The 21,095-nt window shown below is 60.0% G+C and overlaps 1 protein-coding gene across 3 annotated transcripts in view; it reads left to right on the top strand.

Moving 5' to 3' along the window:
- CACNA1I (calcium voltage-gated channel subunit alpha1 I) overlaps positions 1 to 13,696 on the top strand; it is a 118,402-nt gene extending 104,706 nt beyond the window's left edge. For 2 of the 3 annotated variants that reach the window (XM_082420567.1, XM_082420566.1), the window contains 8 exons: positions 1,569 to 1,647; positions 2,340 to 2,461; positions 2,942 to 3,286; positions 3,535 to 3,681; positions 4,539 to 4,661; positions 6,297 to 6,462; positions 7,967 to 8,163; positions 9,390 to 13,696. In XM_082420567.1, coding sequence (XP_082276693.1) covers positions 1,569 to 1,647; positions 2,340 to 2,461; positions 2,942 to 3,286; positions 3,535 to 3,681; positions 4,539 to 4,661; positions 6,297 to 6,462; positions 7,967 to 8,163; positions 9,390 to 10,040 — 1,830 coding nt within the window. In that variant the 3' untranslated portion in view covers positions 10,041 to 13,696. Of the gene's footprint in view, positions 1 to 1,568; positions 1,648 to 2,339; positions 2,462 to 2,941; positions 3,287 to 3,534; positions 3,682 to 4,538; positions 4,662 to 6,296; positions 6,463 to 7,963; positions 8,164 to 9,389 lie in introns of all 3 variants that reach the window. The other variant, XM_082420565.1, reaches the window with a different exon arrangement.
- Positions 13,697 to 21,095: the final 7,399 nt, after the last annotated feature.

Raw genomic sequence — 21,095 nt, 5'->3', positions numbered from 1 at the left:
TGGGGAGGAGGCATTTAACAGGCAAAGACAGAGAGAGGGTCTTCCCTGAAGAGGAAACAGAATATGCAAATGGGGTCTGTTTTCTGTGTGGTTGGAGTCGGGGTGGAAAATCAGACTGGAAGGGGGTCCGCAGGACAGGATCACACAGGCCTTAGATGCCAAGACAGCAAACCTGGGCTTTGTCCTGTGGGCAGTGAGAGCCACGGGAGGGTCTGGATAAGGGAGGCCTCAAGCAGAGCTGCCTTTAAGAAGGTTGCTCTGGTGACCATGAGGAGAATGGATTGAGGGAGAGGCTGGAGGGAGGGAGGCCGTTGAGGAGGCTGCTGTAGCCGTGCAGACTCGGAGATGCTGACGGCAGGGAAGAGGGGGAGCTGGTAGGAAAGGTGAGGTCGAAGAAACGCTGACCTGGGCCCGCACAGGGTGGGAAGCTGTGCTGAGGCTCAGGCCCTGCCGATTCCTTTCGGCAGTCGGGGCCTCACATCTGGCCTCAGAGGTACTCAATGAGTGCTTGTTTCATTAATGAACGAGCATCATTTAATTAGTCAGACACTGTTGGTGTGATTGTAGCACAGATCGGAAGGAAACCCTTGTCTGCAGCAGAGAAGCATTAGGAGTCTGTGATTAACGTGGTTTATTTTTCAGCAATTAATGCAAACATCCTAGGATTCTATTCATGCAGGTCTTCTGAGGGTTCTTGGAGATACTTCATTTCTAGGGCAGGAACATTTTTGAGCCTTATCTCATCCATAACACGAGTTAAAGGCGGTCTCTGGACTATGGATAGATTTGAAATAGGTTTGGAATCTACAGTGTTTTTCTCCCACAGGAGCTGTGGGATGGGGGTGGCTGCGTTTGCAGGAGGCTTCTGGGGCCCCCAGTCTTGCATGATTCCTATGTTCACTCCGCTCTGTGGCCGGGGCCCGTGCTGGCCTGAGGAAGCAGATCTGAATTAATCCAGCCATGTCCCTGCTCTCAAGGACTTCCCAGACTGGCAGAGACAGTGACAGGGACACACCAGTTACTCTCATGCTGTCAGACTGCATCCTGGTCTGCCTGAAGGAATCCAGGCAGGCTTCGTGGAGGGGGTGGCATTATTGCTGCACCTTCCTTTCCTCTCTCTCTCCATTCATCTGTGGGATGGTACTAACCACACACAGGTGTAGCGACTGTGTGCATGGACCCTGGGGCCAGCCTGCTGGGCTTGATCCCAGTCCTACCACTTACTAGCGATGTGGCCCTGGGCAAGTACTTCACCTCTCAGTGCATCTGTTTCTTCACCTGAAGAATGCAGGTAAAAGAGAGTTCATAGATCCCTGTGTGCAGTAATGAATGTGGAGTGCTTGAAACTGGGCCTCTCACAGCAAAGGCTCCACATGTGTTTTATTATGGTCCTGTGCTCTGTGCCAGACCTGGCCCGCCCTCCAGGAGGTCGTGCGGGGGTGGCAGACACGGACACAGGGCCTGGTGAAATGTTACAGCTGCCCGGACCCTCAGGCTGGTCCTTTGCCTGGAGCCTGCCACCCGCCACCTCCCCAGGCCCTGCCCAGTCCCACCTGCTGTCCCCACAGGTGGGCAACCTGGGCCTCCTCTTCATGCTGCTCTTCTTCATCTACGCTGCCCTGGGAGTGGAGCTCTTTGGGAAGCTGGGTGAGTGACGCCTGAAGCAGGCCTGGGGTTGGGGGGTTCGTGGAACAGGTCTGGTGGAGGGCCTCGGCAGGGTGGGGAGGCCTGAGACACACTCCCCCACCAGACTGTCCCGTCAAGGTCTTTGTATTGGGGAGATGCCCCCAGAGCAGGCCTGGGGGGGATGGACGGGCGACCCTCAGCCATCCACATGCCCCTCCCAGTGTGAATAGGAGCTTTTGAGAGACGCTAGCCTGGGTCCGCAGGCACACCCAGGCCTGTGCAGTGGACCGCCAACTTGGGGCCCCCCAACTGTCTGGCCTCTCAGGGTTGCCCCTTCCGGCTCCACCTGCCGGTGCCCGTCCAGAGCCAGTGCCGCCCCAGCAGGCAGAGTGGCCGGGGCACAGACCAAGGGCAACACAGCCCACATCCAGCCCAGCCCTGCACAGGGCTGACTCCAGAAAGTGGGGCTCCCTTGGGCATTGGCCCTTACCCACCCCATCCTCTCTCTCAGGAATTGATACCTGGGTGGAGGGAGGAGCCAGGCTTACCGGAATTTGAGTCCCAGCTTGTGTGCCACCTCCTCGAGCCTCAGTTTCTCCATCTGTGGGCTGGGCACAGTCCGCACGCACCTCTGAGGTTGCCGTGGGGATTCTGAGATGAGGCCGAGAGGCAGCAGTGCAGGGCGGCCCGGGCTGACCCCACTCTCCTTGCAGTGTGCAATGACGAGAACCCGTGTGAGGGCATGAGTCGGCACGCCACCTTCGAGAACTTCGGCATGGCCTTCCTCACGCTCTTCCAGGTCTCCACTGGCGACAACTGGAACGGGATCATGAAGGTACACGTGGGTGGGCTGGGGAGGGAGAGTTGGGCTGGCTTCCGGGTCCTGACAGCCAGGGCTCCTGGGCCCTCTGCCTGCCCAACGCCCCATCGCACACGGGAGGAGGGTGCAGGGCACAGAGAAGCAGAGGGACCTGCCCGGGACCCTGAAGCACAGTGAGGTGGAGATGAGGCTAGGGTCTCTGTCCGCCCCTAAGTGCTGCTCTGGGGTCAGTGCTCAGATTCTAGGGGACAGGACTCCGCCCAGGGCCAGAGGAGACTGGGGGCCCACGGCCAGGGCCAGGGGCTCCGGGCACCGCTCCTCCGGGTGCCAGGCCCTCGGCGTTGGCCTCACTGCCCATCACCCAGCGCAGGCTCCCCGGCTCTGGCCCGCGATCTGGCCTGGACTGGGCGGGGAGGGGCTCGTGGGGACAGAGATGAGGCCTGTGCCTGGAGGCCCCCGGGCCTCACCACTGCCTCCCCGCCCCGCCGGGCGCAGGACACGCTGCGGGACTGCACGCATGACGAGCGCAGCTGCCTGAGCAGCCTGCAGTTCGTGTCGCCGCTGTACTTCGTCAGCTTCGTGCTCACGGCCCAGTTCGTGCTCATCAACGTGGTGGTGGCCGTGCTCATGAAGCACCTGGACGACAGCAACAAGGAGGCCCAGGAGGACGCCGAGATGGACGCCGAGCTCGAGCTGGAGATGGCCCACGGCCTGGGCCCCGGCCCGCGGCCACCTGCCGGCTCCCCGGGGGCGCACGTGCCTGGCCGCGGGCCAGGAGGGGCGGGTAGCGCGGGCGACGCCGAGGGCCACCTGATCCGAAACTGCTACTCGCCAGCCCAGGTGGGCGGGGCCCGGAGAGGGCAGCGGGGTCGCCGAGGGCCGGGAGGGCAGCTGGGCCGGGGGCCTCGGGCAGAAAGCTCTGTCGTTTCGGGCCCCACTCGCTCAGCTCCACTGATGGGGCGACCCTGTGATGAGGGGTCGGGCCCAGGCCACGGGCAGAGAACCAGGAGGGCAGCTGTGCCCGCCCACCCCGCCGTCCCGACCCGGCCGATAATCCCGCCTGTCCCCACCCCGCCCCGTCCGCCTAGGAGAACCTGTGGCTGGACAGCGTCTCTTTAATCATCAAGGACTCCTTGGAGGGGGAGCTGACCATCATCGACAACCTGTCTGGCTCCATCTTCCACCACTACTCCTCGCCGGCCGGCTGCGAGAAGTGTCACCACGACAAGCAGGAGGTAGTGGCAGCCCCGGAGGGAGCTGGGGCCTCGGGGTGGGGGGCCAGCCGGAGGGGAGAGCAGCTCTGGGCGGAGGCCTGGCTGGCCCGACTTGGCCGACGCTGCCCGGGGGGCTGTGGCAGACCTGCCTCCCCGAGCTCGGGCTGGCCTGTCCCTCCGCTCAGTGCAGGCCTGTGGCGTGGCCTCAGGAGCTGCGAGGCCCCTCTCTGTGTCTGTACACAGTGGGTGCTCAGACAGGGCCCACCTTGGTGGTGGGCTGCTGGGGCCAGCAGGAAGCCCATGTGTCACCTTTGGTGCAGTTTGCCTTTTCTGTGACAAACTCCAGGCGGAGTTTCCCGGATGGGCATCCCAGGGCGTCCAGTGGCCTCGGGTCTGTCTTGTGCAGGCTCAGGCGGGCCCTCTCCCCTCTCCCTAGCAATGTGGGGCCCTGAGCTCCTCCCCAGGGGTGTTCCAGCCCCTGGGAACCCCCCTAGCCTGAAGTGGCTTCAAATTCCCCAGGGTCCTCCGGGCTTGCAAACACCTCTGCACGTGCGGGTAGCCTGCACAGGGCCATGGGTGAGTCAGACCCAGCCAGCCTCTAGTGGCACTTGGCCTGGGGGCAAGCAGACCAGCTTTGGTTCACAGCTCACGGCAGCTCACCTGCTCTCCAGCCCAGCCCAGGCCTGGCGCTCTGCTGGCTGTGACACCCTCGTGTCGTCTCCCACCCCCTGCCCAGGCTGGGTCCCTTCACAGGGTGGACATGCTGTCCATTCTCAGATCTCTGGTCCTCTCTGACCCCTGCCCTGCGTCTTTCTGGAGGACCGGACTGCCCCATCCCAGCCCCAGGGGTGACCCGACGCTGCCGCCTCTCCCTGCAGGTGCAGCTGGCCGAGACAGAGGCCTTCTCCCTGAACTCAGACAGGTCCTCGTCCATCCTGCTTGGCGATGACCTGAGTCTGGAGGACCCCGCAGCCTGCCCACCCGGCCCCAGAGACAGCAAGGTGAGCGCCCGGTGGGCTCCTGGGCAGGCGGATCTGTCCTTGAGCCTGGCCTCTGCCTGCTGTGCCAGAACGCTGCTCCTTCCTGGGTCACCATTTAAGTGACACCCACTGTGTGCTGGGCCCTCATCTCCTGTTGATCAGATGAGGGCTGGGAACAGAGAGGTGGAGTGATTTACCTGAAGTCACACAGCAACGAGGCCAGCCAGGGCTCCAATCATAGCATCCAAGTGGCCTTGGCCACTCACTGTAGCCTTGGATGTTTTTGATCCATTTAATGGGAGTTGTCCCTGGCGGGCCAAACTTACAAGGGGGCCATAAGGCTGAAGAGTTGAAACAGGTGCAAGCACCTACTGTGTGCCAGACTTTACTTGCACTCAGTGTGTCCATTCCCCAGCTCTGTGTGGCAGGGATAATGTGGCTCCATTTCACACGTGAGGACATGAGAGCTCTGAGAAGTGAGCTAGCTTGTCCTGTCACACAGCCGGGCAAGGCAGAGCAGGGAAGCCAGCCCTGGGGCTGGTCCCCAACCTCTGCCCTTGAGGTGGTCAGTCTGAGGAGGCCAGGAGGGCTGGAAGGGCCACTGTGTTGATCCTGCAGACCCGGGCAGGGGAGGTCTGCCACCTGGCTTGTGACCTCAAGGCCAAGTCGTTCTTGCCCCAGCTCGGGGATGAGAGAGGGAGCCCCTGGCCTGAGGTTGGGGTGCTGTGGCCCTGCCCTAAGAGAGCCTCGGTCCCCCTGACCCCTGACTCCTGGGGCAGCCTGGGTTTGGCACCCCTGCCCCCCAGGGCTGTCCTCCATCAGCTCCAGGAAGGCTGGGATGGGGGGAGTGGATCTTCCCAGCCCCTCCCTGCCCCCCTGTCCCCTCCCTGACAGCTGACAGCTCCTACAGCTCCTGCCACCCATCCCCAGCCCCTTCCTGTATCTCCTGCACCCCTGCACTGTTTTCCACACAGGATGTTGGGGTGCACAGTTTCTAGGGCCTCGTTGGGCTTAGATGGGTGCTGTTTTATTAGGACTCAAAGAACAGTTCGTAGGGGGCTCATCTGCCTTGGAAGGGACATTGAGGCAGCTTTTGAGGAGCTTACTGTGCAGAGGTCGCCTTGGGCTGCAGGGTTGAGAAGGGTTAGGCCCAGGGAGTGCCAGGAAGGAAGGCTGGCAGCTTCTGGGTGCCAGGCCCCAGAAGGAGGGGTTACTCTCTCGTTTATGGCTGTGAGAGCGGAGACTCAGCCACAGGAAGGGACCTGCCCAGGGTCATGCTCACAGGGAGGCCCTGCAGCCACTTGGCCAATCTTCTGGTGCCTTTACCCGCCTAGACTTGGCTTTTTTACTGGCCAGGGTCTGAACTAGGCACTTGGCTACAGAGACAAGGAAGACCCTCAAGGATCTCAGAGTCATGAGGGGAGTGAGTGGGAAACTGCTACCTGCCTGGGACATCAGAGAGGGCTTCCTGGAGGCGGGGCCCTTTCACCCAGGATTTGGAAGATGATGATTGCTGGCCAGGTGGCGGAGGCGAGAAGGCCTTCCCAGGCAGTGAGAGCGACCAAGCAAAGGGCTGAAGAGCAGGGGCATGAAAGCAGCTGTGGCAGGCTGTCCCCCCTCCACCATCCTGCCCCTTTCATCTCCCTTTTCCCGTAGGGTGAGCCGGAGCCGCCTGAGCCGATGCGGGTAGGGGACCTGGGTGAATGCTTCTTCCCCTTATCCAACACGGCCGTCTCGTTGGGCCCGGAGACCTTCCTGTGTGAGATGGAGTCGATCCCATTCAACCCCGTCCGGTCCTGGCTGAAACACGAGAGCAGCCAAGGTGAGGGGTGGGAGCCCCGTCAGCTCCCCACAGCCCTGATCTCGGGTGTTGGCTTCAGAGGGGGCGGGCTGAGTTTTTTCCTTGGTATTTTTGCCTAGACTATTATATTGAGTCCAGAAAGAATCAGATGGATAACTGATAATAAAAGATAGGAATATCAGGCCTGATAGAACAATGACAGAAGATCAGGAGCCAAACAATACAGAGAAATGAGATCATAATTATACCAGAAGTCTAGGCTAGTGGAAGATTCACGCTGAGTGTCCCAGGAGCTGTGGTGAAAGAGGAAACACGTTGGCACACAGCTCATCAAGCAGAACGAAAGCTGCCTAATTATTGAAGGGTTTTCCTAGAGCTGAATTCGAGAGGTGTTTATCCCACAGATCGTCACACAAGGTAATGCTGAACAACAGAAAGCCTGTTGTCCTCAACAGCCCTTTCATACAAAGCCCCGCCCTCAGCATCCTCTGTTAGCGCTTTGGGCTTGTGGCTGGGCTCTGGGCGGGAGGACGGAGGACTCAGTTGACTGGTCCATTACGGACTTACCTTCACCTCCAGTCCCCTTGGAGGGTGATGGGATCTGGCTTCACAGCACTGGCTGGGGAAGGGGGCAGAGGGGTGAGCTCAGCAGGAGAGGGGCCCCCAGACCCTGAGCTCACCCCAAGTACTATTCTGGGAGGCCTGGCCTTGAGCGCTTTCCAGGAGCTGGGGGTGGAGTGACTTTTCCGAGGACCTTCCCTAAAGCTGACGGCCTCTGGACTGGACATGATGGCTGAGGGGCCAAGACCCCAGACGTCCTGAACCAAAAGTTGGGGCACAGGACCCAAGAGCCGTTCTGATCCAACGAAATCCCATCTTCTTTACCTAACCATTCATTAGCATTTTTCTTAAATAATAAGACATACATTAGGAATCCCCCTACCTGGGGACATTCAAGCTTCCATCTTCATCCTGGAAGGCACTGAGGGGACCGTGGACAGAGGTTGCCCCCGCAGACCGGCCCCAGCTCTCATTTCCCCCTCGCCCTCTCCTTGCCCCTCTCCATCCCCAGCACTCTGTCTGCTCTGCCATCCTGCCTGCTGTCCTAGGGGGGACCCCAGGCCTGGCCAGACCTCCTGGGTGTCAGGAGCTGGGGGGGGGGTGACTGTCATAGAGAGCACTGCTCTGCACGGGGCTGGGAGCTCCACAGCTGCCTCTTGCTCTTACAGCCTTCTCTCCACTCCTCGAGGTGGGCAGCTGGTCCGCATTTCACAGAGGAAGGAGCCCAGGGGGCCTTGAGCCTGGGTCTGCTTGGCTCCAGAACCTGTGCCTTTGCCTAGTGCCCACCCTCCCAGGACTCACACGGGCAGGCTCGGGGTTCCTCTCTTGCTTTCACAAAGGGGACACCGAGGCTCAGAGAGGGAGCCCATGGCCTCACAGCCAGTTTGTTAGGTGGCCCCTTCCTGCCAGCCACCCTCAGGGGCCTGAGCCTGCTCTCCAGCCCCCTCTTCTCCCCCCGCAGCAGCGCCCCCGAGCCGCTTCTCCCCGGATGCCTCCAGCCCACTCCTGCCCATGCCGGCCGAGTTCTTCCACCCTGCTGTGGCCGCCAGCCAGAAAGGACAGGAGAAGGGCACTGGTGCCGGGACACTCCCCAAGATTGCCCTGCAGGGCTCCTGGGCGTCCCTGCGGTTGCCGAGCGTCAACTGCACCCTCCTTCAGCAGGTATGGCACCTCCCAGCTCTGAGAGCTCCCCTGTCAGGGTACATCTGAGGGGGGCCCTTAAGTCCAAGGTGGAGGAGGAGGGGATGGGCCCAGCCAAAGGCACGGGGCACGGCAGTGCTGGGGGCACTTGGGAAAGTGAGGGGGTAGTGCTGAGACTTGAGGGAGGAGGTGGCCCTAGAGGCTGATAAAGTGGGCGGGGCCGGGTCCTAGGGCATCTGGGGACAGACGAGTGTGGGGCGGGCCCAGGCCGGGTGGGGGGGTGGGGGTGGCCCTGAAGGAAGGTCATGGGCTCTATCTAGCTTGAGGGGATGGGGAGGAGGGGGCGTTGGGAGGCTTTGCAGGGGGTGGGGTGGAGCTCTGAGGGGGTTGGGGTGTGATTAGGGTCAGCGGACGTGAGGTCCCTCTTCTGTGGGCGGGTGCTGGGGGAAGGGACCAGGTCTCCGGGAGAGGCACCCTGCGGCGGAGGGAGGGCGGGGCCCAGGGCCCTGGCAGTCGTTTGCTTGCTTGGTGACTGCGGACCCCAGCTGCGCGCCTGGCTGTGTGCTAGGCTTGGAGGCTACAGCGGGCAGCACAATGACAGAATCCCTGCCTCCTGGGGTTTACAGTTTAGTGTTTAGTGCGTTGCAGGGATGTGGGAGGAGAGAAGATACACCAAAAGAAATGCATGGAAAGTACAGTCTCTTTGATAGTGATACGGGCCAGGAGGAATGCTGTGCGGGGAGCGAGGGCGCAGAGGGGCTGGGAAGGCTGTGAGGGGTGAAGCGGCTGGGTATCAGCCGGGAAGAACTTTCCAGGCGGCAGCCAGAGCAGAGGTGCGGGTGGGGGAAGGGGAGTGTGGTTGGGCCGGGAGGACCCCGCTGAGCAAGGGGGAGGGTGGTGGGAAGTGAGGTCCCAGAGGGGTGGGGTGGGGCCCAATGGCTTTTACCCCCAGTGAGCCCGGAGCCTACGCCGCCGCCACCGGGGGCCAGGGTCTGATGGGGTCCGAGAAGGATGACGCCGACTGTCCCCGAGGGTCAGGGAGTGGGGTGGGGCAGGGGGCCGGGTCGGAGGGCCACCCAGGAGCTCAGACAGGTGGTGGTAGGGCGAAGGGGAAGCCTGGGATGGCGCGTGTGATCCGAGGGAGTTCCTGAGGGCTTGGAAGGAGGGCTGGGCGTGCCCGCGTGTCACCGGGAGGGGCGGGCTGCGGGACACCGGGCGGTCCCCCATCCCCTGTGACCTCCCCGCAGGCCACGGGGAGCAACACGTCGCTGGAGGGCAGCCGCAGCAGCTCGGCGGGCAGCTTGCAGACCACGCTGGAGGACAGCCTGACCCTGAGCGACAGCCCGCGGCGCGCCCTGGGGCCGCCCGCGCCCGGCCCGGGGCTCCGCGCCGGCCCGTCGCCAGCCGCCCGCCGTCGCCCGAGCCTGCGGGGCCGGGGCCCGTTCAGCCTGCGCGGGCTGCGGGCGCATCAGCGCAGCCACAGCAGCGGGGGCTCCACCAGCCCGGGCTGCACCCAGCACGACTCCATGGACCCGTCGGACGAGGAGGGCGCGGGCGGCCGGGCCGACGGGGGCGGCGGGGGCGCGGGCAGCGAGCACTCGGAGACGCTCAGCAGCCTTTCGCTCACCTCCCTCTTCGGGCCGCCGCCCCCGCCGCCCGGCCTCCCGCCCGCGCGCAGGTTCAGCAGTACCAGCAGCCTGGCCGCCGGCCCCGGCCGCCCCCGCGCCGCCGCCCGGTCCCAAGGCCTGGCCCGCAGCCCCTCCTGGGCCGCCGATCGCCGCAAGGACCCGCCGTGCCAGGCCGATCCGGCCGCCGCCCGGGGCCCCTGGGCGCCCGAGCCGCAGCCGCCGCCGGGGGAGCCGCAGCCCGGGGACGCCGCGAGCCAGGGGAGGAGATGAGGGCCGCCGCCCGCCCGCCCGCCCCGTCTCACCTTCTTTACCTCAGGAGCCAGGGGCAGACAGCAATACTTCGTCCGCGACCTGGGCGCCGCGCCGAGCCGCCAGGGCTGGGGGAGGAGCAGGGTCTGGGTTGCCGAGGCTCAGATGGGCTCAGCGTGGTCCTGCCCGTGCATATACGTGTATACATATGCATATACATAGAGACAGACATATATATTTATTTATTTTTTCTACCGAGAGCTTATGACTTCCAGAAAGTGCTAAAGTTGGGGAGTGCGGGTCCGGGCCCAGATGGGGCTTTGGCCTGATGTTTGGGACCCAGGCCAGACCCACTCCAGGGCAGAAGGTCCTGCCCGGGCGTTGGCAGCTGTGATTTCTGGCGTCTCCCCTGGGCTGAGAGTAGCTTGGAGAGGGCTCTCAGGCCTCCCAGGGTCCCGTGGCCAGGGAGACAGGCCCAGAAGAAGAGGTGGAATTCAGGGTGCATTTTTTTCCTTTAAAGAAGAAACGCTGCTAAGATCCCGCCCGTCCAGGTGTTGGGGTGTCTGTCTTGTTCCCGACCGTCTAGTTGTTGTGACAGTCCTTTGTAGATGCCCCAGAGCACACAAACTCTCTTAGTCAACCAGTTAGATGTCTTTCTTTAGAAAAACCAGGGGTGAGTAGTTGTATTTTTTTAGGGCAGGGGTGGGGGGAAGGGCGGCTCCGAGGCTGGGCAGGGGCCTCTGCCTCAGGTGAGGTCCCCGGCCCAGGTGGCTTTGCCCCAAGGGGGCTGAGGGCAGCAAGGCTGCAGGAGGGGGAGGAAAGGTGGAGGCGTTAAGCAGATGAGATGCTTGGAGGTCAAGGGAACCCGCCTGGTCTGTGCTGGTCGGGCTGCCCCTGGGGCTCCTGGGCTCGGGCAGTCAGTGGCTCGTTACTTATTGCCTTTTACCCCCCAGGTGGACCCTGAGCCACGGCCATTCCAGGAGGTTGTACCCCCCCCCCCCTTCCCTCACAACCCCCCGTCCCCTGAGCTACTCTGCTGCCCCTCTCCCCACCCTCCATGGAGTTCAGGGTAAAGCAGATCTGACAGGATTCTAATCAGGGGTGATGCCCAGCTTGGCACCTGGAGACCACATCCTCCCTCCTCCTCCCGCTGCTTGTCTCTGGGTTTCTGTTTCATACCCATCACCCCCACTTTCCCAGAGCTGCAATGCTTCCCAAATGGGTTCACGGACAGGTATTTTTTTATTTGACTAGTTATGCATTTAGTTTAGTAGTTATTAGAAAAAAAACAGTACACTGAACCCATGATTTCACAGACATATTGCTGAGGTCAAGGCTAGGTTTTTGAGCAGTGAATGGACTTGAAGTCAGTCTGAAGAAGGTTGGGATGTGGTGGTGGAATGGTCTGCAGACACGCCGGGGTCATGGGGTGGGAAAGGCTGCAAGTTGGGACCCACTGTGCTTCAGGAATAACCAGGCCCTTTGCCTGTGTGAGATCGTCTCAGTGGCTTCAGCTGGGCCCCACTGAGGAGCCCTTGACCTTGTTCCCAAACCCTGACCTTAAAGAGTCTGGCTTTGGGCTGGGCTGCAAGTTGTGGGGAGGGTCTGCTTGATGGGCTCTGGGTGTCTTCTGGGCAGCATAGGGCCCCCTGGGCCTGGGCATTGTGCACAGGGAGAGGGCAATGTGGCCTGCAAAGCCTTTCCCCCAGAGCTGGTGGGGGGAAGGGTTGCCAGGCCCACTTTACACCTGAGGAAACCAAGGCCCAGGGAGGTGAAGGGGCCACCCCAGGATCCCCCGGGGCCTGGGCAGCAAAGAGGCTAGGGCGCCGTTGGGGGGCCAGCACCTGAGTACCTGGAATGTGAAACAGTGACCCTGTGTTTCAAAGTGGGTAGATTCAGAAGGCACAGCCTGGCCGCGGGCCTCTTTTGGCAGCGGGGGAGTTGAGACCTGGATCTGCCCCCGCGCTTCTGGAGCCTCCCTCTCCTCGCCCAGAAGTGTGGTGGTGGGCAGTCCTCTTCGAGGGGTCGCTATGAGGACACACAAGGCGATCCCCAGACGCTGTGCTCCCTCCCAGGACGGGAGCCTCCAGGGTGGGAGGTTGGCTGGGCCTGGGGTCGCATCCCCTCCTGCCCCCGGTGGCCTGTTGGCTGGTGAGGGAGGCCGGGCCCAAGTCCCAAGCCGCCTGCCTGCTCCAGAGAGCCTTGTGCTGGCTGCTTTTGCCACGCCCATGGTTTCATCACGGGGACGCCCGCTCGTCTGGGGAAGAAGAGGGCACGGGTAGCCTGCCCGGCTCTGCCTCACCCTCCCTCCCAGCGCCATGCTGGCCCCAGCCATCGAGGTGGAGGGGGGGCCAGGCACACAGTGGCTGCGCACGGCAGCGTGTTCCTGGAGGGACGTGTGTGCTGGGGGCCAGAGGGTGGCCAGTGGGACCTGAGAGGACCGTGTGTGGAGGGTGGGTTGGCGTTCAAGGGGATGGCATCTGACACCGGTCAGCGGCTTCCGTCTTCTGGGCTCAGGTGTCATCCTGTTTACTCTGCACGGTGGCCCTGAGCCGTGTGCACTGCTGCCCCATGCACAGACCAGGGAAGTGACTTTCTTGGTGTCACCGGGTTATAAGTGGCTGGGCAGGGAACACATCCTGGGCGAGTCTGACACAGAGCCATCCTTTTACCCTGAACTGAGTGACCCCAGAGCAAGCAGACACGTGGGAAGAGTGATCCAGGCATCGCCTGAGCAATGGTGCGAGGGCTGGACAGAGCAGGGTGTGTCTGGAGGTGGGAATAGCTGAACACGGAAGATAGAAGCTTTGTCTGAGAGAGTTGTGGGAGATGGGGCTGGCTCCTGGAGGGTCCCAAATGCTGACCCCAGGCACTTGGCCTTTTCCCTGGGAGCTACAGGCGATGGGAGACCAGGGAAGCTGTGATTGGCTGGCCAGGAAAAGCCCAAATGGCTAAGGGTTGTGTGAATAGCCCCTCGGCCCTCCCTGATCCTGTGGCCTGTCCATCACAAAAGCACAAACCTACCCTAACGCACATGGCCTGGCCCTGCGGAGAGTGGGGACCCTGGTGCTGGACACCCCAAGCTGTCTGTTTGCAGGCTTCTGCAGAGTGGTGGCTGGTGGGCCCCTCAACGCCTGTACAAAGGGACCCAAGACCAGATGGGGCATAGTCTACCCGGCCAAACCCTTTTCCTGTCCCCTGCTGGGCCTCCTCCTGCACCAGGCAGCCCCCTAAAAGTGGACGAAGTGTGCACAGTATCAACCTGTCTGCCTGTCTTCCCCCCAAATCTTCCCACTGGAGCTTTCTGTTTCCAGGGCCACCTCTGGCCCCCTTTGCTGCGCTGTGTAAGGGCTTGGGGTCTTAGAAGCCGCTGTTTAGCCCAGATACACATGCTCTTTTTGTCTCTGTGCAATAATCAGTGTTCCTGGCAGAACCCGGGCCGTGCTGGGGTTTAGGGAGGAGACAGAGGCCGCCTCCTCCTGGAAGCCCTCGACCCAGCCCTGCTGCTGTGACTATCGCACTCCCAGTCGCTGTACAGTTTCTATGGTGTGAATAAACTTCCCTCCTAGTTGCTGATGGCGCTGGTACCTGCTGGCCCAGATGGCCCGGGATAGAGAAACCAAGCGGCAGCTGCCACCAGTGCTGTTTTGAATAAAACCCAGAAGCTTATTTCAGAATTTCTCCATGTTGTCTGTGCTGTTCTTTCTCCAGCAGGGTGGGTGTAGAGTTGGGGGGCTTCCTAGGGGGTGGGGTGGTGATGTGTTCATCATGCCCACGCTGTGGGGCCTGGGGTGTCTGGGACTTAGAGACACCCCTGAAAGTGTCCTCTCATGGCCAGGGTACGGGTTGGGGACTGCTGGGCTGGGGAGGAAGCAGGGCCTGGCTCTCGCACTCTGGTTCTGTAGCTAAGATGCTGGACCTGGGTGAGAGGGTCACAGAGAGTAATAGTCTACTCACCTGGCACTGTTCCTGAAATCAAACTATAGGTATTTTCAGGACTGTTTTGGCTTCAAAGGACAAAAACCCAACTCAAATGAAATTGAGAAGAAAAAAAAGAAAGAGCCAGAAGAGAGGAAAGGAAGGGAGGGAGGAAAGTGAGAAACAAGATGGAAATAACTTAGTGGCTCAAGTAGCTAAAAAGTCCAGAGGTAGCGTTGCCTTCAGGTGCAGTTGGATCAAGAGCTCCAACTATGTTGCTAGGATGAAGTTTCTCTCCACCTCTGGGCTCTGCTTCCTTCTGCGTTTGCTTCCCTCCACTCCTAGTGGCCACCAGCAGCCCAGGCTTTGGGCCTGTCTGCCTATCCCCAGATGAAAGAGAGCTCCTCTCCCTGACAGTCTGGCAAAGTTCACGGAATCTCATAGGTTGACTGGGGTACGTGCCATGCTCTGATTGGCCAGGTCTGAACTCGGGGATCCAGGGATGGGGGTGACCTACCTGCATCATGGCCTGAGAGCAGGATAGGGAGGAACTGTCAAGGAGAACCGCTGTGCGCTTGTTGGAAGGAGGGGATGAAGGCTGGGCATGCAGCAAAACCTCGCCTCGGGCTAAGCTCCCTGCAGCTTCGTCCCTGGGAAGGGCACTCTCATCACCGCCCTTCAGATGAGGCCAGGGGCCCAGAGAGGTCCAGACACTGGTCACTTGGATGTCAACAAGCTGTGGGAGCAGAATAGCCAAATTAGTGGCTAGAGGGCCTGCCTGGTCCTCACAGCCTTTTCTGGGCCTCCCACCCCCCCAGTGTGTGCTGTCTTTCTTCAGGGGCTGACTGGGGGTCTCGGCATGGCCAAGGCAGGGACACGGGGATATTGCATGTAACCTCCAACACTGCACCTCCCTCTCTGAGGCCCCGCCCACTCTGGAGAACAAGGTGAGCGGAGGCCACCCCACAGACAGGCCTGTAACCCTGGCCCTGCGTGATCCTGTCCTCTCGCCCCTGCTTTCCCCATTTCTGCTCTGTGATCCCCTTCTGGTGGCCCCTGCAGCTCTGGGAGATAACAGGGAAATCACTGCAGCTGTCTAGGCCCCTCTGCATGGTACCCACATGGACGCTCCCAGCTGCCAGCCCTGCTGCTCGGAGTACCATGTTTTCCCTGCTCGGGGTGTCTAGAAGGGAGCCCTTCCAAGGCCTTTCTACCTGGGCATCGGCCTCATGGTAGATAGAGCAGTGGGGGCAGGGAGAGAGGCGACACCTGGTGAGGGCTGCTGTGCACGCACCGTGTGCACGTGTGCCGGCCACGGGCCTGCCTCCGTCCGGAGAGGGGTGTTACCCTCATTTTCAGCTGAGGAAACTGAGGCAAGGCAGGCTGTCCACAGAGCAGGCCAAGTGCAGGTCCAGGCCCCAGCCTGAGCCTCATTCTTCACCTGTGAGACCTGGTCTGGCTGCCCAGCCTAGGATCTCATGGCCGAAGGGTGCAGCAAGCCCTGGCTCCCTGGGGAGACCCCCTGCTCCAGCCCCTTGAGGCAGACCTGCTGGACTTCACGTGTCCAAAATCTCTAGATCGCTGTCCCCCAACACCTATCCCTACCTGGAAGGCTGGGTCCCAGCCTCGACTCCTCCCTTACCAGGGACCCTGGCCTGAATCAGGCCCACCTCACACTTGCTTCCCTCCTGCTCCCCGACCCAAGCTCCTCCTCATCCAAACACGTTCATCCCCTCCCAACCCTCCCTGCTGACCCCCAGGGCCACGTCCCTCAGCCCCGCAGCTCACCCTGCTGAGCCCTGTGGAGGCAGCTGTCACTAGGACCATCCCTCCTTCTGGAACTCTCTCTTCCCTCCCAGCCCCCAGGCTGTCCCTGCCTCCTGGTTCTCACAGGAGCCTTGGGGCCAGGCCCCTCCTCTTCACCCTTTCCAGGCCTCTTCAGTCTCTCTCACTGTGCAGACCATCCGTGTGCTGCTGACCCCACGCCTCTTCCCCAGTGTCCGATAGGACGAGGCCCACCCACTAGACTCCCCTGTTCCTTTTCTCCCCATCCCTTGGCTAACTCTTACTTATCACTTCAGGCCTCAGCTCAAACGTCACTTCCTCCAGGAAGGCTTCCTGGCTGCCCCATGTCTTTGCCCCCCAGCTTCCACTTCTCCTCCACACCAACGCTTTTCCCCGATGTCCTTGTCTGTTTCCTGAGCCCCCATCACACTGCGTCCGTCAGAGGACTGCAGCCACAGTCCCTTCCCCCAGCCCAGAGCCTGGTGCCTGATTGAGCCTCAGCACATGTCAGCTACATGTCTATGTTTTGGAAGCAGAAGGGATTTTCAAGACTAACTAAGCCCTTCCCTCATTTCCCTACCTGAGGAAACTGAGGCCCAGAGAGGCGGCATGGCATGTGCCAGGTCACACAGGGAGGCAATGCCAGGGGTGACGGTGACCCGCACCGCCCCTTCCGGGGAGCTAGCGTCCAGCTCTGCTGCTGAGGCTGGGGTGCGGGTGGGGGGCCCTGGGGAGCAGAGCCGTGCTTTGTTTTCCTCTCCCTTACCCGTTTATAATGGGATTAAAAGCAAGCTGCTGTCAAGGAGAGAGACTGACTTAAAAAAAAAAAAACCAAGAACATTTTAAGAGAATGAAAAACTTCGGCCATCAGCACTTTTTATTTAGGCCTGAATTCATGAATTTTAACCAAATAAACACTGGCATGTTAGGTACTAATATATGGACGATTATGCAAAACCACTATTATGACTGTAGTGAGAATTAGATTCTGACTTGGAGGTGGCGTTCCAGGAGGGAAGCATCCTCTGGTTTCCAGTGCTGTGACCTCGGATTGCCATTGCCATGGTAACAGGGCTGCCCTAGGAGTCTGTGGATAGGAGGCTGGTCCTGTGGGGAGGGGCGGCCAGCCTGGGCTGGGCTGGGCCGGTGCAGACCTCCAGGCCCCACCTGCGGGCTGGGCCCAGGGAAGCTCTGTCCCCTAGTCAGCCCTGAGCCTCACAGGAGAGGGGACAAGTCACCAGCGGGAGTGGTGAGGTATGAAAAATCAGCAAGTGCACAGTGCCCCAACGTCACCCACATCTTCTCACTCCCCTCCCTGATGGCTCCTCACTTTCATCTTTCAATAGATGTTTGTTGAGCACCTATTATGCGCTAGGCCTGTGGTAGGTGCTGGGGATACAGCATGGATGGGTCTGCATCTCAGAGGGGGAGACAGAAAATAGACAGCAAACAGACACATGAGTGGGGTTGTTTTAGAGCCCGCGAGGGCCAAGAAGGCTACGGCCAGGTGATGTGACAGAGAGTGACTGAGGGGAGGGGCGGTCAGGGGAGGCCTCTCTGGGGAGGAGTCGTTTGAGCCAGGGCCTGAAGGACAAGAGGTAGACAGCCATGCAAACGTGTTGGCCACCCCTCAGAGAGTCGGGCTGCCAGATAAAATCCAGGATGCACGGTTAAATTTGAATATCAAATAAGCCACGAATAATTTTTTAGTGCAAGTATGTCCCATACAATACTGGGGACATACTTACACTAAAGTTATCTGTGGTTTGTCTGAAGTTCAGATTCTTTTCTTTAAGTTCAAATTCTAAATTGCTAAATCTGCCGAGCCTATCAGAGAGATGAGGTGACTTGGCCAGGTCCAGAGCGGTGGAGCGTGGCCCACACCCTGCCCAGTGGCCCACCACCCTGCCCTGGTCCTCCTGGAAGCCTGCTTGCAGTCTCTCTGCCAGTCTCGCCCTTGCAATCTGTTCTCACTCTGAGCCCTCTGAGCCCACCTCTGCCTGCCCAACCCTGTTCCATGGCTCCCTGCCCGGAGGCCTGCTGGTGCTCTGGCCCTCACCCTCCGACCACTATGATGTCCCCGCCGCCTCCCTGCCCTTCACTTGGTCATTGTTCCCCAGCCTTCAAGCCCCAACTTGGGTGTCACTGCCTACAGAAACCTTCCTGCAACTCCAGGTGGTCTCCACCCTCTGATGACTATCAGCTCTTCACTTTTTTTTTTAAATTTTTTTTTAATAAATTTATCTATTTATTTTTGGTTGTGTTGGGTCTTCGTTTCTGTGCGAGGGCTTTCTCTAGTTGTGGCAAGCGGGGGCCACTCTTCATCGCGGTGCGCAGGCCTCTCACTATCGCGGCCTCTCTTGTTGCGGAGCACAGGCTCCAGACGCGCAGGCTCAGTAGTTGTGGCTCACGGGCCTAGTTGCTCCGCGGCATGTGGGATCTTCCCAGACCAGGGCTCGAACCCGTGTCCCCTGCATTGGCAGGCAGGTTCTCAACCACTGCGCCACCAGGGAAGTCCCAGCTCTTCACTTTTTAAAAAAAATTAGCTTTGTATTTTTTGTGTGTATGGTAAAATATACATAACATAAAATTTACCATTTTAACCATTTCTTTTTTCATTTTAACCATTTTAAAAGGTGCAGTTCAGGGGCATTAACATTCACTAGGTTGTGCAACCATCACCACCATCCATCTCCAGAATTTTTTCATCATCCCTAACTGAAACTCTGTGCCCAACTCCCCCTCCCCCTCCTCCCAGCCCCCGGCACCCATCATTCTTCCTTCTACGAAGTTGACCACTCCAGGTAGCTCATATAAGTGGAATCATACAGTATTGGTCTTCTTGTGACTGGCTTATTCCACTGAGCATAATGTCTTCAAGGCTCATCTGTGTGTCAGAATTTCCTTCCTTTTAAAGGCTGAATAATATTCCATTGTACAGATACACCACATTTTGTTTATTTGCTGTTGGACATCTGGGTTGTTTCCACCTCTGGCTGTTGTGAATAGTGCTACTGTGAACATGGGTGCACAAACATCTCTCCTTTCTCCTGGGTACAAATCTAGGAGTGGAATTGCTGCATCGTATAGTAATCTTGTGTTAAGTTTTTTGAGGAACTGCTGTGCTGTTTTCCACAGCAGCTGCACCATTTTACTGCCCCCTCCGCTCCTCGCCTTTGTGTGAGGCTTGGCTAATATTTGGATATATTATCTATAGATTTTTGCCTCTCCTTTCTCGTCTTCGTTTCCTTTCCTCTCTTTTTAGCACATTCCCGCCTCCTGGCCTCAGGGGAGGCGAGCGGCTTAGAAGAGTGCTGCTCAAGACTTCCTGATTTTTATTTCCAAAACACAAAGGAGAACTTGGAGAGTCCGGGGAGGGAGGAGGAGAGAGCTCCCAGCAAGGAGGAGGGGGGTGGGTGGGGAGGGGGCATTGCCCCGCTGCTCCAGCAGAGGGTCCTGAGCTCTGCTCCGGCGGGACTGGGGTCTGACCCCAGGAGGGGTGGCCGTGTGGAGCACCTGCCCGGCCGAAGCATCCCAGGGCCACACGTGGCTCACGAGGGGTGGGGGGAGGGGGAGGGGTCTCTAAGGCCCGGACACCGCTGAGGCAAATCCCTGGGTGGGGACAACCCCTGAGGACACAGAAGTGGCATTTCGGGCCTCTCTGAGCTCCTGGGCCGGGAAGCCTCCCTCCACACACGTTGCACTGACCCGTCCGTCTGTCCGGTGTGTGTGGGTTTGCAGTGCCCTCCCGGCTGTGCCCTCTTCCAGGGGTCGGGTCTGATCTTCTCCCGAACAGTTGCCTGGGGTCCCTGTGCCCCGCCGGGGCCAGGCTGGCAGCTCCTGGGGTCTCCTCAACTATGATCCAGATGTAAGCTCCTGAGGATGAGGCTTCTGAGTCTCCCCTGGGCGATGCAGGGCACTGGGAGGAAGGTCTCCCCCCGTGCTGCTGCCGACACCCCCGTTCACTGCATTTCAGCCCGTTAGCGTGGGCCTTCCAGCCTCACGTCCTGGTCCCTCTGTCTTCTCTGCTGCTCTCCCTCTCCCTCTGCCCCTCTCTGTGTCTCGTCTCTGCCTGTCTCTCTCTGTCCATCTCTGTCACTCTGTCTTGTCCTATTTCCCTCCATCTCTGGTTCTCTGCTGATTTCCTGCCCGTTTCCCCCTCATACTTGCAATAATAGAAAGCACATCACCGGCCAGGCGGCCACCCCAGGCCCTCTGTGTTCACAGTGTGTGGCGGGAGGGTGCTGTGGTCTCCACGTGGGTTGAGGGCTGAGTCACGGCCTGGGCCTGATTCTGTGCTCTTTCCTCCTCACATGGTGCGTTTTGAGTGCGCTCTCGCCTCCTGTGTCTCAGGTGATGGGACGGGCACTTAGGTCAGCGTCCCTGTCCTGCCACTGAGTGACCATGGCCCAGGGTCACGCTTCTTGGGCAAATCAGGGGACAGCCTGCCGTGCTGGTGCTGAAAATGGCCAGCACCGTCCCCAAGGAAAGGAGAGCTAAATGCAGAGCTGGGGGAGTTCTCATCCCCACCCCAGGGCACCCCGTGCTACATGCTCCCCAAAGGGTGCTCCGCACCAGACGCTCCTTCCAGGAGGACGGAGGGGCAAAGGTCAGGAGCTCAAGGCCCCAGTCAGCTTTGGGACAAGAACCAGGCCACCTGCAACCACGGAGTAGAGCATCTTCCTACCCAGGAGGCCACGCCAAGGGACACAGGCACTGTCACTGTGGTCATCTCCGGGAGCCAGAGGGGCATTTGGAGAAAGAGCAGCCAGGAGGGCCGTTCCCAGCTGGTGATGGGCAGGCCCTGGGTGTCTTGCCCAAGGGTGCCGTGGTGGCAGCTTCTCAGATGGCTCTCGGTGACCCTGACTCTGGTACTCATGCCCTTGTACAGTCCCCACCCCTTGACTGTGGGCTGGACCCAGTGACTTCCTTCTAATGGATAGAATATGGCAAAAGTGATGGATGTCACTTCTTCTTATTAATTAATTAATTAATTTTTGGCTGTGTTGAGTCTACCTTGCTGCACGCAGCTTTCTCTAGTTGCGGTGAGCGGGGGCCACTCTTCGTTGTGATGCCCAGGCTTCTCATTGCGGTGGCTTCTCTTGTTGCGGAGCATGGGCTCTAGGCACATGGGCTTCAGTAGTTGTGGCATGTGGGCTCAGTAGTTGTGGCTCGTGGGCTCTAAAGTGCAGGATCAGTAGTTGTGGCTCAAGGGCTTAATTGCTCCGCGGCATGTGGGATCTTCTTGGACCAGGGCTTGAGCCCGTGTCCCCTGCATTGGCAGGCAGATTCTTAACCACTATGCCACCAGGGAAGTCCAGGATGTCACTTTGAGAGCAGTCGGCAAAAAGTCTGGCTTCCATCGTTCTTGCC

The sequence above is a fragment of the Balaenoptera physalus genome (assembly GCF_965194825.1).
Source record: "Balaenoptera physalus genome assembly, chromosome: 13".
Lineage (NCBI taxonomy): Eukaryota > Metazoa > Chordata > Mammalia > Artiodactyla > Balaenopteridae > Balaenoptera > Balaenoptera physalus.
The sequence above is the reverse complement of the archived record's forward strand: the minus strand, read 5'-3'. Positions and strand labels throughout refer to the sequence as shown.